The sequence below is a fragment of the Pseudorca crassidens genome, chromosome 8 (assembly GCF_039906515.1).
Source record: "Pseudorca crassidens isolate mPseCra1 chromosome 8, mPseCra1.hap1, whole genome shotgun sequence".
Taxonomy (NCBI): Eukaryota; Metazoa; Chordata; class Mammalia; order Artiodactyla; family Delphinidae; genus Pseudorca; species Pseudorca crassidens.
This window is the reverse complement of record NC_090303.1, coordinates 79,151,450-79,167,140: the sequence shown is the minus strand read 5'-3', so window position 1 is coordinate 79,167,140 and position 15,691 is coordinate 79,151,450. Positions and strand designations below refer to the sequence as shown.

General features: G+C 37.0%; 1 protein-coding gene across 23 annotated transcripts in view; it reads left to right on the top strand.

Annotated features, from left to right (window-relative positions):
• Nucleotides 1-15,691, top strand: part of CADPS2 (calcium dependent secretion activator 2) — a 483,200-nt gene that overhangs the window by 385,950 nt on the left and 81,559 nt on the right. For 14 of the 23 annotated variants that reach the window (XM_067746861.1, XM_067746863.1, XM_067746859.1 and 11 more), the window contains one exon: nt 13,993-14,151. In XM_067746861.1, coding sequence (XP_067602962.1) covers nt 13,993-14,151 — 159 coding nt within the window. The remainder of the gene's footprint in view (nt 1-13,992; nt 14,152-15,691) is intronic. The other 9 variants (XM_067746860.1, XM_067746853.1, XM_067746870.1 and 6 more) reach the window with 1 other exon arrangement.

Here is a 15,691-nt window from a genome sequence, read left to right as displayed (position 1 = left end):
TAACTGTCACATAAAGCGTCGCATAATGCTTCACCATAGTGGGAGCAGCACTGAAGAAGTGGCTTTTTTTTTTTTTTTTTTAAGAAGTGCCTTTTGATACACATCTGGCCATTTATCTACAGAAAACTGAGAACGTGTGTGCATTTCCTGGAAATATAACTCCTATATGTTACAAAGGAATTGTATATGTATATAATTTAGTATCTGTTCCTGACAACTGTCTTCCTGTGAGGAACGTGGGAGAACTTATGGGATCTGCCTAAGGTGTACAACTAGTAAGAAGCAGAGCTGGAACACGAACCCCCATCTCGTGATGCCAGATCACTTGCTTTTCCCCCGTGCCCCGATTGCTTTAGTTTCGAAATGTAAGTTAATCCATGTGCAAAAGGGAAAGTAGTGATAAACTATAGGACACCAAAACTGAATAGAAGACGTTCAGAGCTGTATGATTGATAACTCCAGTCTTTCACTTTCACCGTCAAACTTTTCTTTAAATTTTCACTAAACTTTCGTTTTTAAGAGGTTTTTAAAAGTTCTAGTACTAATTATATACTGACATGCACTAAAAATATAGAATGGTATTTCATCAGGCAAACTGCTTATTCTGAGACTTAAAAGTGTCATTCTTTCTAATAGCCATGAGTTTATTTTAGAAAACAAGAGTCTTCTGACTGAATTAGGTAGGGGAAATGTGTAGGTTTAAATAAATGTAATAAATTTCATGTAATAAATAAAAGCCCTAACAGTGCTTTTATTCTCGAGGAAGCGCGTGAAATGAGTAAGTATGAAAAAGACCAGGTACAGAAGAATTTATAGAATATTTATATTTAATGAAACCTTGTTCTCAAAAATATAAGAAACTACAGGAAGTACGTTTTAAGCAAATTCTCAGAAAAGAATATTCATGAAACCTTGCTATAGGTAACTAAGATTTATTGTATCTGGTTATAAATATGATCATTCAAAACATCTGCTTCTAGCTCACACTATGGAATCTAGCTTTTACCTTGCATCTGTCATGTGTGAACTTGTTATGGATATTTTATTTTAAACTGAAGAAACAGCTGCTTCAATAATTTGAAGTGAATTCCCAGGAGGAGCTTTTCTAGGCTAATACTACCGCTGTGTTACAATGAAAATGATTATATGATAAAATGTACGTATGTGTTGTCTTTTGTTAAAAGGCATTATCATCAGAGTATTAGACCTTTTTGAATTAAAAAAAATTCTGATTGGGTATCCAATTTCATCTAAACAGGTACATCTAATATTCCTATACCTTTCACAAAAATTACATTTAATTTTCCTGCACTAATAAGGGAAATAATAACTCTCCTGTCTTTTAAATGTAATTAGCATTATATACTCCCTGCAACCACTACATGCTTGTTAAAGTACAGTGTATCCAAACACAATTAAAATGTAAATATTACTTAGTTTCTAATCCACAAAAATACAGTTGACTCTTTTGAACAGAGGTAATCAAAACTCATAAATGTAACTCAACTATATGCCAAAATATAGAAGTGTTATGAGGACCTCTTTTTAAAATGCTTTGTAACACCATGACATGTCTTCATTCCACAATGCTTCCAAATTCTTGGGATTCTTCAGGGAAGAGAGGTGAGTAAAATTGTTTTCACCATTTTCTAGCATGGAATAACTCTTTTATGTGAAGATAAGATAGAACACACTCTGGTTACACTTTTAAAGCCACCTTAGTCCCTCTCCTTGGAATGAAAGACTGTATCTCTTTAAATGGGCAACTCTTTGTTGTACTGTTTCTGTGAATGTGTCTTATTAGTAATTGCATGCATAATTATTGCTGGCCATCTAAGTACAGGCCAACTGAGAGGGTTTTGCCATTTTGGTTTTGGTTTTATCTTTTAGCGGTTTCTTTTGGCCTTTTTCTTTTTTTAACCAGGAGATCCAGCTTTTCCTTTGAACAATATTGGGGGGTGAATTGATCTGATTCCAAAGTCATTTCCACAGTGAATTGATGGACTGCATTGTACACTGATCTTGATTTTGCTGAATGTCCAGGCTAGACTCTACTGCACAAAAGAGGACCCGGCCCGGCTCCCTTGGTGAAGGTTAATGCGTCTGCCTCAGAGACCTTCAAGTGGCCGTGTGTCAGCTCCTCTCATTTCCCTCTCCTTTCCTCCACAGAGGCGGTTCACTTCACAAGGCCAAGAGGTTGTTTCTGTCCTTCAGCAATTTCTCAGTTAAGCAGGTTTCACGTCCTTCAGATCTTTGACAGTAACTTACTCATAACACAGTCCTCCCTTCTCTCTGAAGGCCTCTCCACCTCTCCCCTCAGGCTTTTCTTCCGATTTTCTGTGTTTTCTTTTGAGAAAGACAGTTCACACTCCTTTCCAGAAAATCTTGAAGGACGTCTTCCACATTCCCGTGATGAGACTGTGTCTGACCAGAAATTTAGACAAACGGATCTGACAACTGTCCATCCAAGGCCACTCACTCTGACAAAGGCGGCAAGTCCCAGATGCCGACCAGGAAGCCTTAGGCTCTCACCAGCCCACCCCCTCCACACACACGCAGCACTCTCCTGCTAAGAAAACTTGCCAGGTGCACAGCTGGTCAGTGACGGGGTGAAGACGCAGGCCAACTCCAGACTCCACACTTTCCAGGGAACCACATTGTTATTTCTTGGTTTCAGTAGAATGGCAGGTGTGAGTGCCTTGTCCTAGTTTTGCTGGCAGGTTTGGCACTTAGCATCGTAGCAGGGATATAAACGCAGAGAGGAGGAGGATGGTGCAAGCCTGGGGATGTCCCTTCTCTTCTGTCAGGCTCTTCTCCTGGCATATCTTGGGACTCTGCTATGGGGATGGAGGGCTGGAAATATCCCTCAGTGAAGGGGCAGAGAGAGAGGCGACATGATCGACATGAGCACAGCTCAGGTTGTTACTTTGTGATTTATTGTTGCAGCAGAATCTTAATTGAGGATCCCTGAAATATTTTAAATATGATATTGTCCACCATATCAGTGACACTGTAGGCCAGGGGGATGTCTGGCGGTAATTCAGTATTTGCAACTTAGCTCTCGGTTCACTGCAAATGGTTGATGCATCCTGCCCTCCAGCTGGCTGGGTCCCAGGCTGCTCCAGCAGCAGAGTCAGGGCAGGGAGAGGAGTTCAGTACGGACACACATATTTGTGCATGTGGTCATTCACATGAACATCGGTATCTGGACCAGATTATGCGTCTGGATGGATTCTAACATAAAGAGAATGGATGTTTGATTTTTAAATTTTTTTCCATTGTTTTTACTTCCTCATATCCTTATTCCTCTCTACTACCATGCATATCTAAGGACCATCTTAAAGTGTAGTTATACAAAACTTGATCATAGACAAGATCTGTTTACTACCTACTACTAACTAAATTGCACTCATCTCAACAGTTGAGTTCATCTTATTTGCCTAGTATTTATATCTGGATAGCCAGTGAGATAAATCGATATTTTCTTTTTTAGGACGGGTTTAGGGTTAGATTAGCCTGTGGTCCAACAAATGTTCCTCTTTTTGGAAGAAGATGACCAGTAAGTGGCTTTCATACAACTAAGCTACAGAGGCAGAATTCAATTTGCAGCAGTGACTCTCAAACGAAACTGCATCGGCAAAAATATCCTATCAAAAATGTTTGTTAGTCACTCACTGACTTATAAATGTATAATATTAAGAGTAGCACTTTACCCCAACATGTTTTGAAGCATTTTCAGTTCTTCATCTCACTTGGTTATTTCAGTATTTATATTCATCTATGAACACAATTAGGGAAAGATTTTCGTGAATCAAGAGTGCAGAAAACTTATGATTCGTTTGGCAGTAGTTTAGGTGTCACCAGTTTAGTTTAGTCCATTCTGCTGGCTCCTCAAAAGCACTTAAATATTTCTAGAATATGACCCCTTAGCATTATGTTGCTCTGTGTGTATGTTGGGGGTTGTGGTGATGCCCTAGACACTGGGTATCCTAGACACCAGGGCTTTTAGGATCATCTACAAAATACAGGATTGCAAGCTGATCTTTTCTTGGGGGGGGGAAAAGCATGTAATACATTACAAAATCAGACATGCTATTTTTGCTCATTTATGCAGCCATATTTTTTGTGGTATTTTAAATTATGAAATGTTTACTATATTTTGAGGGTAAAAGTAATCAAAAGCCTAAGACCTCAAAGAAATTTGAAGAGATATAAAGAAATCAGACCGTTAAGAGGTGCTCCGGCAAGAAAAAAATCAGAGGACATTAACATTGGTCTGATCTGCAAAACTAGACCAACAGACAGACAGGCCCTGTGCCATGTATAGTTAATTAAGAAGAGGCTGTATGTGTAAGAGCTTGGTCTCTACACTCCAGCTGACCTGGATTCAAATTATTGCTCTGTTACCTACCAACTTTAGGCAAGTTCTTTAATCTCTGAGTTTGCTAACCTATAAGATAAGGATAATTATACCATCTACCTGAAAGGAATAAGTAAGATAATGTATAAAAAGCCTTTCGAATATTACAGTAAACCCCCTACATATGAACCTTCAAGTTGCTAACTTTCAAAGATGCGAACATACTTTCTCATGTCCAATCACGTAAGTTAGTTCACCTGTCTGGTGTACATTGTCAGTGCCTGCATCCTCTACAGGTGGTTGTGCTTTTGTGTACTTTACTGTACACAACTGTATAGAGTACAGTAGTACAGTATCTTTATTTCAAGCTAGATCTACAAGAGGACAACTTCACCGAACTCCTTCCTGTGCAGACCAAGGAGCTTACTAATAAAGACCTGATGGAATTGGAGGCCCAGAGGAAGGGCGAAGAGAGACAAGAGGAAGAAGAAGTAACTGAAGAACTAAGAGATTCACGATGCAGGAAATGGCAAGGGGATTTTCTTTAGTTGGGAGGCACTGTTAGTTTTTGAGGCACGGGACCTGAATGTAGAATGGTACACGAAGGTTGCAGCAGCCGTTCAGAATGGAATCCAGTGCTACCGTGTCATCTATGACGAGAAAAAAAGAGCTACTACCCAGACATCACTGGATCGTTTTTTCAAGACGGTAGATAGAATTGGATCCAGCAAGGAACCAGAACCTGTGCCATCAGTGTCAGGCGTGAGTGAAATTGCAGCTTGCCCTCCGTCTCCTATTGCTGACAGTCCTTCACCTCTACCATCTCCCACCTCCTCTCCTCCTCCAGTCACTAACTCTGCTTGCCTGTTCACTCGATGCCAGCCCCTGTATGCCAGCTGTTGTACTGTACTACTGTACTTTTCAAGATACTGTACCGTAAGATTAAAAATGTTTATTTTTTGTATTTGTTATGTATTATTTGTGTGAAAAGTATTATAAACCTATTACAGTACAGTACTACATAGCTGATTGTGTTAGTTGCGTACCTAGGCTAACTTTGTTGGACTTACGAACAAATTGGACTTAACGAACGCACTCTTGCAACAGAACTCATTTGTATGTAGGGGACTTACTGTACTTGGCACATAGAAACTATTCCATTCATGTTGGATATCATTATTTTAAAAATATATAAAGTCACAATATAAGATTTGTGTGACTTTTGTCTCATTTTTATGTTACTGATAATGATTCATTTTTTTACTTTTGTACAGCAAGAGATTTTCATATTCCTTGACTTTTCCAAACAGCCCTGGAGGAGGCTGGTACAAGTATCGTTATAAGCAATTTGCAGATGAGGAAATGGAAATCCACTGAGGGAACTGATTTGCCCATCATCACTTAAATCTCACCAAGTTCAAAAGCTCAGTACTCTGCTTCCAGTTTCAGGGATAGTCTTACCTGCCACTATTTTCAACTACTCTGAGTAAACAGACACGGCTTTCAAAGTATTGTCAGCCTGCCACAAATATTGTTCTCACTGTACAAGATTTATTTACTGTTAGAACTTTGATAGAAATCGTATGGCTAAAGGATTACAATCAAGTTTTGTATTTCCTTCTTAATCAAGTTAAACATTGCCTTCTGCCTGTGCTGTCTCATTTACACTAATTAGTGGCTTAGCTTTAGAGCCAAGATAACTCTAACCTAGATAATCGTGACTTTTGATTGGTGCCCTACAGATGGGTGTGTTGCTGAGAAGGGTTTTCTCCTCCCTGGTGGAGCCCCTCATGCTGTGGAGCCTCAGCCACTCCCAGGAAGTGGCGCTCTAGGACGGAAATTATATAGCCTCTGCTCTTACCACCAACCCGGGGTGCGAGGACTGCCACCCAGAGGGATGGCAAAAAGCAGGAGGGGACAGGTGGGAGAACTGACCCTGTGTTCTCAAGGTAACAGCCTGCAACCCTTGCTTTTCGTTTTCAAGGACAGTGGTTCCTTAAAGCTTTCTCTGGTCATCATTAGAACAATAAGCATTCGTCACAGATTGGCTTACGTTCATTAGGAATAACATCATCAGAGATACAATTTGAAACATAAATATATACTTCAGCAAAACATAATGTAAATTTCCAGTTGATAGCAAAGTCTTGCCGACCTGAAGCTGTTATTTTAAAGAAAATTATCTTCCATCGTGTTCCATTCCCCACTGCAACTCTGTCTTCCAAGTAAACTTTAAAAAGAGCTTTGGAAATTTTTCTCAGAGTCTTGATACAATCTTGACCTAACGTGGCTGTTATTGTCTTAATTTTAACCTTTCGCAAAGGTATTGGTTGTGAGCTGGAAGTGAGACTTTGAAAATGTCTCTCTTTGCAGTGCTGCATTTTCAGTAGCATTTCTATCCTGCTCTACTCAGAGGGAGGAATCTCAGATTCTTCTTATCTATGTCACCAACACAGCTCTAAAAGACAGGAGCAAGGTATATGCAATGAAATTGTGTATGCTATTTTATTTTTTTCCTTTTATATTATTGTCATATAACCATTCTAGTAGAAATTGAAACAAAAATTATTCAAATATAATATTTTCAAAGAGCAATAGCTTGGTTTACATAGAACATACCACTTCCAGCAGGTTTTCACAGCAAAGTCGAAGTTATATGCTTTGAGCCAACCATTAAAAATGTTCCTACCTCTGTAGTCTGTGATTTGTACTACACCACTCTTTTTTTTAGCCAGTGTTTTCTTCAGTTTCCGTCTGCTAATTAGTTACACGGTAATGTTTTTTATAAACATATTGAACATTATTATTGTGACAGAAGTTTTTAAGAAAATACTCAATATGTCAATATTTTATAATCCACCTTTTTTTGGTTTGTGGTTTGACTCTTTTTGTTATAATCTAATTTATACTGGAGGGAATTGAATGGAGTTTTGCGACCACAAATCTCACATGTTCTTAGAAAGTTCTTGAAAGTAAATATGGACTTCTCTGAGTATATAGTATGATTAAACATTTATTAAAAGTTACTTTTAATTGGAAGAATAACAAGAACATCTGTATCACAGAAATGTGTGTGCTTTGTAGTTATTTGGTTACAAAATTGTAACACTTATCAAAAGTTAAATGAAAATAAGGGGGAAAAGACCTGAGAGACATTTCACTAAAAACAGTATAAAGAGAGCCCTAAAACATATGTAAAATGTTAAACTCATTCAAAATTAGACAAATGCAAATTAAAACAAAACTGAGATACAATAGCCAGAGAAGTCCACATTATTTTTTGTGAGTGTGATAAGAACACTTAACATAAGATATACCCTCTAAGCAAAATGTTAAGCATACAATACAGTGTTGTTAACCAAAGGCACTGTGCTGTATGTAGACCTCTAGGATGTGTTCATCTTCTATAACTGAATCTTTGTACCCTTTCACTAATACCTCCCTTTTTCCCTCTTTCCCCAGCCATTCTACTCTCTGCTCCTATGAAATTAACTATTTTAGATTCCTCATATAAGTGGGATCATACAGTATTTGTCCTTCTGTGTCTGGCTTATTATACTTAATATCCTCCAGGTTCAGCCATGTTGCCGCAAATGGCATGATCTCCTTCTTTTATCAGACTGAAAAATATCCCATTGTATATAAATATCATACTTTATTTTCTATTCATTCATTTGTGGACATTTAGGTTGCTTCTGTGTCTTAGCTTTTGTGACTAATACTGCATTGACCATGGTAGAATATGTATCTCTTTGAGATCCTTATTTCAATTCCTTTAGATATATACCCAGAAGTGGGATTGATGGGTCATATGATAGTTCTATTTTTAATTTTTTGAGGAACCTTCAAGTGTTTTCCATAGTGACTGCACCAATTTACATTCCTACCAACAGTGTACAAGGGTTCTCTCCTCTACATCCTCAACAAAACTTACCTTTCGTTTTGTTTTTGCTAATAATAGCCATTCTAACAGGTGTGAGGTGATATCTCATTGTGGTTTTGATTTGCATTTGAAAATCAAATGATGATTAGTGATGTTGAGGACCTTTTCATATACCTGTTGGCCATTTGTTAGTCTTCTTTGGAGAAATGTCTGTTTGGTCACATGTCCACCTTTTAATCAGGTTATTTCTTTTTTTGCTTTGAGTTTTAGGAGTGTATTATATATTTTGGATACTAACCCTTTATCCAGTATATGGCTCACAAATATTTTCTCCCATTCCTTTGTTGATCGTTTTCTTTACTGTGCATTAGCTTTTTAGTTTGATGATTTGCCTGTTTTTGCTTATGTTGTCTGTGCTTTTGGTGTCATATCTAAGAAATCGTTGCCAAGGCAAAGTTAAGAAGCTTTCTCTCTATTTTCTTCCAGGAATTTCACAGTTTCATGTCTTAAGTTTAAGTATTTAATGCGTTTTGAGTTGATTTTTGTATATGGTGTAAAACAAGGGTCCAGTTTAATTCTTTTGCTTGTGGATATCCACTTTTCCCAGCACCGTTTATTGAAGGGACTGTCCCTTCCTCGTTGTATATTCTTGTCACCCTTGTTGAAGATTAGTTGACCATATATGTGTGGGTTTATTTCTGGGATCACTATTCTGCTTCTTTAATCTAGGTGTCTGTTTTGATGCCAGTGCCAGATTGATTTAATTACCACAGCTTACTAATATACATATTTTGATATCAGAAAGTGTGATGCCTTCAGCTTTGTTCTTCTTAAGAACACTTTAGCTATCTGGGATCTTTTGTGGTTCCATATGAGTTTTAGGATTATTTTTTCTATTCCTATAAAAAAAAAGTTCAATGGAATTTTGATAGGGTTTGTGTTGAATCTGTAAGATTGTTTTGGGTAGTATGGACATTTTAACAATATGAATTCTTCCAATCCATGACACCAGATATCTTTCCATTTATTTGTGACTACTTTAATTTCTTTCATCAGTGTTTTATACTTACAGTTTACAGGACTTTCACCTGTTTGGTTAAGTTTACTTCTAAGAATTTTTACGCTTTCTAATACTATTGTAAATGAGATTGTTTCTTAATTTCTTTTTCAGATTGTTTGTGTGTAGAAATGCAACTGATTTTTGTATGTTGATTTTATATCCTGCATCTTTGCTGAATTTGTCCATTAGTTCCAACAATTTTTATAGAGTATTTAGGTTTTTCTACGTACAAGATCACATTATCTGCAAAGATAATTTTACCCTTCCACTTTGCATACCATTTATTTCCTTTTCTTGCCTGATTGCTCTGGCAAGGATTTCCATTACCGTGTTGAAAAAAAAGTGATGAGAGTGGGCATCTTTGCTATATTCTGGATTTTAAAGGGAAAGTTTTCAGTTTTTCACCACTGAATATGATGTTAGCTGTGAGCTTCTGACATATGGCCTTTGTTGTGTTGAGATAAGTTCCTTCTATACCTAATTTGTAAGAATTTTTATCATAAAAGGATGTTGAATTCTGTCAAATGTTTTTTCTGCATCTACTGAGATGATCAATCATGTGATTTTTATCCTTCTCTCTGTTAATTTGGTGTATCACATTGACTGATTTGTGTGTGTTGAACCAACTTTACATCCCAGGGGTAAATCCCACTTGGTCACAGTGTCTGGTCCTTTTAATATGCTGTTGAAATTGATGTGCTAATATTTTGTTGATAATTTTCACATCCATGTTTATCAAGGATATTGGCCTATATTTTTCTTTGCGTATGGTGTCTTTTTCTGCCTTAGATATCAGGGTGATACTCTCCTCATAAAATGAGTTTAGAAATGTTCCCCCTTGGGCTTCCCTAGTGGCGCAGTGGTTGAGAGTCCACCTGCCGATGCAGGGAACACAGGTTCATGCCCTGGTCCGGGAAGATCCCACATGCCGCAGAGCGGCTAGGCCCGTGAGCCATGGCCGCTGAGCCTGCATGTCCGGAGCCTGTGCTCCGCAACGGGAGAGGCCACAGCAGTGAGAGGCCCGCGTACTGCAAAAAGAAGAAATGTTCCCCCTTCTATTATTTGAAAGAGTTTAAGAAGACTTGGTTTTAATTCTTCTTTAAACGTTTGATAGAATTAACTTGTAGTGCTATCTGTTCCTAGGCTTTTCTTCTTTGGAGGTTGTTGATTACTGATTCAAATTCCTTACTTGTTTTTGGTTTGTTCAAGTTTTCTGTTTCTTCTTGATTCAGTCTTGATAGATTATATATTTCTAGGAATTTATCCTTTTCTTCTAGGTTGTCTAATTTGTTGATGTATAATTGTTCATTCTAGTCTCTTATGATTCTTTTTTCTTTCCTGTGGCATCAGTTGAAATGTCTCCCTTCCATTTAAATGATTTTATTTATTTGAGTCTTCTTTGTTTTTTTTCTTTTTAATCTAACTAAAGTTTTGTCATCTTTTCTGAAAAACAGCTCTTAGTTTCCTTGATCTTTTTCTATTGTTTTTCTATTTTCTGTTTCACTTATTTATACTCTAACCTTTATTATTCCTTTCTTTCTCTAACTTTGAGCTTAGTCCTTCTTTTTCTGGTTCTTTGAGGTGTAAAGTTATATTGTTTATCTGAGATTTTTAAACTTTTTTTAATGTAGATGTTCATTGCTGTAAACTTCCTTCTTAGTACTGCTTTCACTGCATCCCATAAGTTTTGGTATGTTATGTTTTTTGTTTGTCTCAAGATATTTTCTACTTTCTTTTTGCGTTCGTCTTTGATCTGATGTTTGTTCAAGAGTATCTTGTTTAGTCTCTATGTTTTTTCTCTTTTCCTTTTGTTCTGCATTTCAAGCTTTTTTCTACTGTTGTTGGAAAAGATACTGGGGATGATTTCAATCTTCTTAAATTTGTGAAACTGTTTTTGTGACCTAGCATGTGATCTTTCCAAGAGAATGTTTCATGAGTACTTGAGAAGAATGTATAGTCTACTGCTGTTGTATGGAATGTATGTATGTGTCTGTTAGGCCCATTTGGTGGTGTTCAGGTCTGCTGTTTCCTAACTTCCTGTCTGGGTGATCTCTCCATTATTCAAAGTACAGTATTGAAGTCTCGTATTGTAATTGTGTTGCCATCTATTTCTCCCTACAGAGTCAATGTTTGGATTACATGTTTAGGTGCTCTGATGTTTGGATGCTTATATATTTATAATTGTCCTAGCTTCCTGGTGAATTGACCCTTTCCCATTATGTAATAACCTTCTTTATTTCTTTTGGCAGTTTTTAACATATACTGTAGTTTGTTTGATATAAGTATAGACACCCCTGCTCACTTTTGGTTATCACTTGCATGGAATATCTTTTTCTACCCCTTCACTTTCAGCCTATGTGTATCCTTAAATCTAAAATGAGTTTCTCATAGATAGCAAGCATATAGTTTTATCTTGTTGTTTTACCCATTCAGCCACTCTGTGTCTTTTGATTGAAGATTTTAATCCATTTACATTTAAATTAATTACTAATAGGTAAAGCTGACCTCTCAACTGGACTTCAGAGCTTTTAACCATCTATTTTAAACCTATAACTCCAATCATATACAAAATCCTGCACTTGGACTTCCTACACATACTTTATGTTATTCATGTCAAATTTTACCTCTTCTGTACTATATATCCAGTAACAAATTTTTGTGGTTATAGTTATTATTACTACTTTTCTCTTTTAGATTTTATACTAGCGTTAAAAGTTATTTATGCACCACCATTACAGCATTACAGTATTGTTTGTCTACATATTTACCTTTACCAGTGAGATTTATACTTTCGTATACATTTGTGTTGCATTTAGCATCCTTTTGTTTCAACTTGAATTTTCTTTCACACTTTTTGTAAGGCAGGTCTAGTGGTGACAAACTTCCTCAGTTTTAGTTTGTCTGGGAAAGTCTTTATCTTGCCTTCATTTTTAAAGGACAGTTTTGCTGTGTATAGTATTCTTGGTTGGCAGTTTTTTCTTTAGCTATTTGAATATATCTTACCACTCCCTCGAAGCCTCTAAGGTGTCTACTGAGAAATCTGCTAATAGCCTTATTCTTGTATATGATGAGTCACTTTTCTCTTGCTGCTTTCAAACTCCTCTCTCTGTCTTTAATTTTTGACATTTTAGTCATAATGTGTCTCAGAGTAGACCTCTTTTGGTCAACCCATTTGGGATCTTTTGGGCTTCATCAATGTGTATGTCCATTTCTTTCAGATTTGGAAAGTTTTCAGCCATTATTTCTTTAAATAAATTTCCTGACCCTTTCTCTTTCCTTTATCTTTCTGGAACTCCAGAAATATGTATTTGATAATACATATCAACTTGGTTCCCTTGAAGATGTACCACAAATCTCATAGGCTTTTCTTCACTCCTTTTCATTCTTTCTTTTTGTTCCTCTGACTAGATAATTTCAAATTACTTGTTTTCAAGTTCATTGATTCTTTCTTCCACTTGGTCAAGTCTACTGTTGAAGCTGTCCTTTAAATTTTTTGGTTATTGTGTTCTTCAGCTCCAGAGTATTTATTTGGTTCATTTTATGGTTCTCTTTGTTGAACTTCTCATTTTTTTCATATATTATTTTCCTGATTTCATTTAGTTGTCTGTCTTTGTTCTCTTGTAGCTCACTGAACTTCTTTAAAAGAATTTTTGAACGTTTTTAGGCAATTTGTAGATCTCCATTTCTTTGGGATTGTCTATGGGAGCTTTATTTTGTTTGGTGTCCTATTTCTAGATTCTTCATGATCTGGTAATCTTACCTTGGTGTTGTGCATTTGAAGAAACTGTCTCTTCTTCCTTTCTTTACAGACTGACTTCAGCAGGGAAAGCCTTCACCAGTCAGCCCAGCCAGATATTCCGGGTGGTCTGGTTGGTAGGATCCATAGGCAGGCTGGCTGGTGGGCCTGCTGCCAGGTTACATGGGCAGGCCACCTTATTTTTGAGAACCTCCTAAAAAGTAAATACTCTTTTCACCCATCTAAACAGCAGAGATTTTTTTTAAGTGATTATTGTTACTACCTAAAAGGCATTAAAAAATGCCCAGTGGAGTATAAAGTAATAAACAGGACATAACACAGCCTTGCCCCTGTGGGGTTTACAGTCTAATTTAAGAGGCAGACATTAAAATATTTATATGTGTGGTCATAGATACAGTACTAAGTCCTGTGAAATGGAAATACTTGGTATCAGAGAGACTATCTAGGAGGACATAATTTACACTGGAGGGTCAGGAAATCCCTCTCTATGAAAGTGTGTTTTAGCTTTAGACCTTAGATTCATAAAAAAATACTACAAATAAAGTGTAATCTTTTTTAAATGGGAAATAATTTTGTAGATACGTGTATTTAAATAGTAAACAAATTTGGCATTGATAAATAAAATATGAAATCTAATGTAGAATTAAAATGTAAAATGACATTTATTGCTTTATTTTTTAAAACACATTTTTGATTTAGAACATTTGAAAAATACATAAAACAAAAATTCCTTGTATCTCATAATTTATACATAACTACTATTTGGCATATTTATTTCCAATTCTTTTTTCTGTGACTAGAAATATTAAAACATTTGGTATCATACTCTACAACAGTGTCCTACAGTTTCACTTTTAATGACATATTTTTACAGTATTTGTGTGTGTTTCTAACAGGTAATGTATGTTTACATCATTTCTTTATTTGTTTACAGGCGTTTGCCTGGTGGCCTGATTTATTGGCAGAGCATGCAGAGAAATTTTGGGCTTTATTCACAGTGGATATGGATACTGCACTGGAAGCGCAACCACAAGACTCCTGGGACAGTTTTCCTCTTTTCCAGCTGCTTAATAATTTCCTCAGAAATGACGGTAAGCACTTGCATTTTCTTTAGGGTAGAAATGGGGAGGAGGGGAGAACTTTGTGTGTGTGAGTCTGGATTTAAGGAGCTCTAGCGGTCACCCAACAAGAATCAACACGGGTAACGTTAACATTTGCTCAGTCTCCCCCGGTATATCCGGCCCGGGTCTGGGCGAGACCAGCAGCACTCTCACATTGCTCCACTGGCCTCTAAAATTGCTCTCATTCTACCCTCCTGCTTCATCAGGCACTGACAACATAGGTACCTTCTCAGTGTACCTGGGAATCAGAAAATCTTCAAAGGCTAACATTTCTAAAGTACCTGAGAATTTAAGATCTCTGAAAGACGCCTTAGAAACTTATTATTCTCGACATCATGCCATGTTAAGGCTTCTACTAACACACACTGTGCTAATACTGTTTGCCTGAAGAGATTCGGTTCTACAGATGATAGGAATATTGCCCTGCGGTATTGCTTGCTCTCTCAGTATTTAGAAATTGAAGAGAACGTAAAGGTTCTCTGTTGCGATATTTTTTTTTTTTTTTTTTTTTGCAGTACGCGGGCCTCTGTTGCGATATTTTTTTCCAATGCAGTAATAACTTTTATAATTATTCTGGTACGTGGTCTTCTAGCAGCCAGTATAAACCTAGTTTTCAGTCAGGATTTTTGGAGGCATTTCTTAGCCTACAGATTCCTGTGGGCCTTTCCTCTGATGATTCTTTTTGAAGTTTCCCTTCAACTCAGGTTTGGTTTCTACTGACAGCCTTTTGCTTCAACACTTGCAGTGGTCTTGGGGTCACTAATTCCCTATTGTATCACACTACTCTCAGTATAAACCAGGTTGAACTCTGCCTCTTTCTAACCTCTGGTTCTGACTTGTTCTGCCGGATCCATGGAATGGCCTTCTTTTGTTTCATAAGTTCTTCTCCCAGCTATTATTCCCAGTTATTTAACTCTCTCTCATGTGATAGCGTTTTCATGCCCATCACCATTTTTATCACCTTCCTCTAAGAAGGTCTCACTCCGCTTTTCAATATTGCTCTGGAGTGTGATGCTAAGAAGTACACGGTGCCCACAACGTTACCTGGGTAACCTAGGCCCCAAGGAGAGCTGCCTGCCTTCTGCCCTGTCTTCCTGCAGCCCACGGCTGCCCTCTCTCCCAGGAGCTTAGTCACACTGGTGATACAGTTCACACTTGCTGTCTTTTAAAACTCCAGATCTCTTTGCTTCTCTCTTTCCAGGATATCACTACTCTGTATTTCCAGGTTTAAATTTAAATCTTTTTTTTTGACATTTATCTTTGTTTTTTTAAAAATGACTCTCTTGATTTTGTTCATCACCCTAGTCTATCATTTCTTACCTTCCTTTGGTTATTCATCCCTTTGAGTCTATGATAAAACTACAACTGTTTTACTGGAGAAAAACAGCTACATAGATAAGAAATTGTGTGTAATATTGGACTGCCCGTGGACATCTGGATTTGGGACACCAGGGTAAGAACCTTTGTTATACTAATTAATAACATGTTATACTAATTACATAAGAGAGAG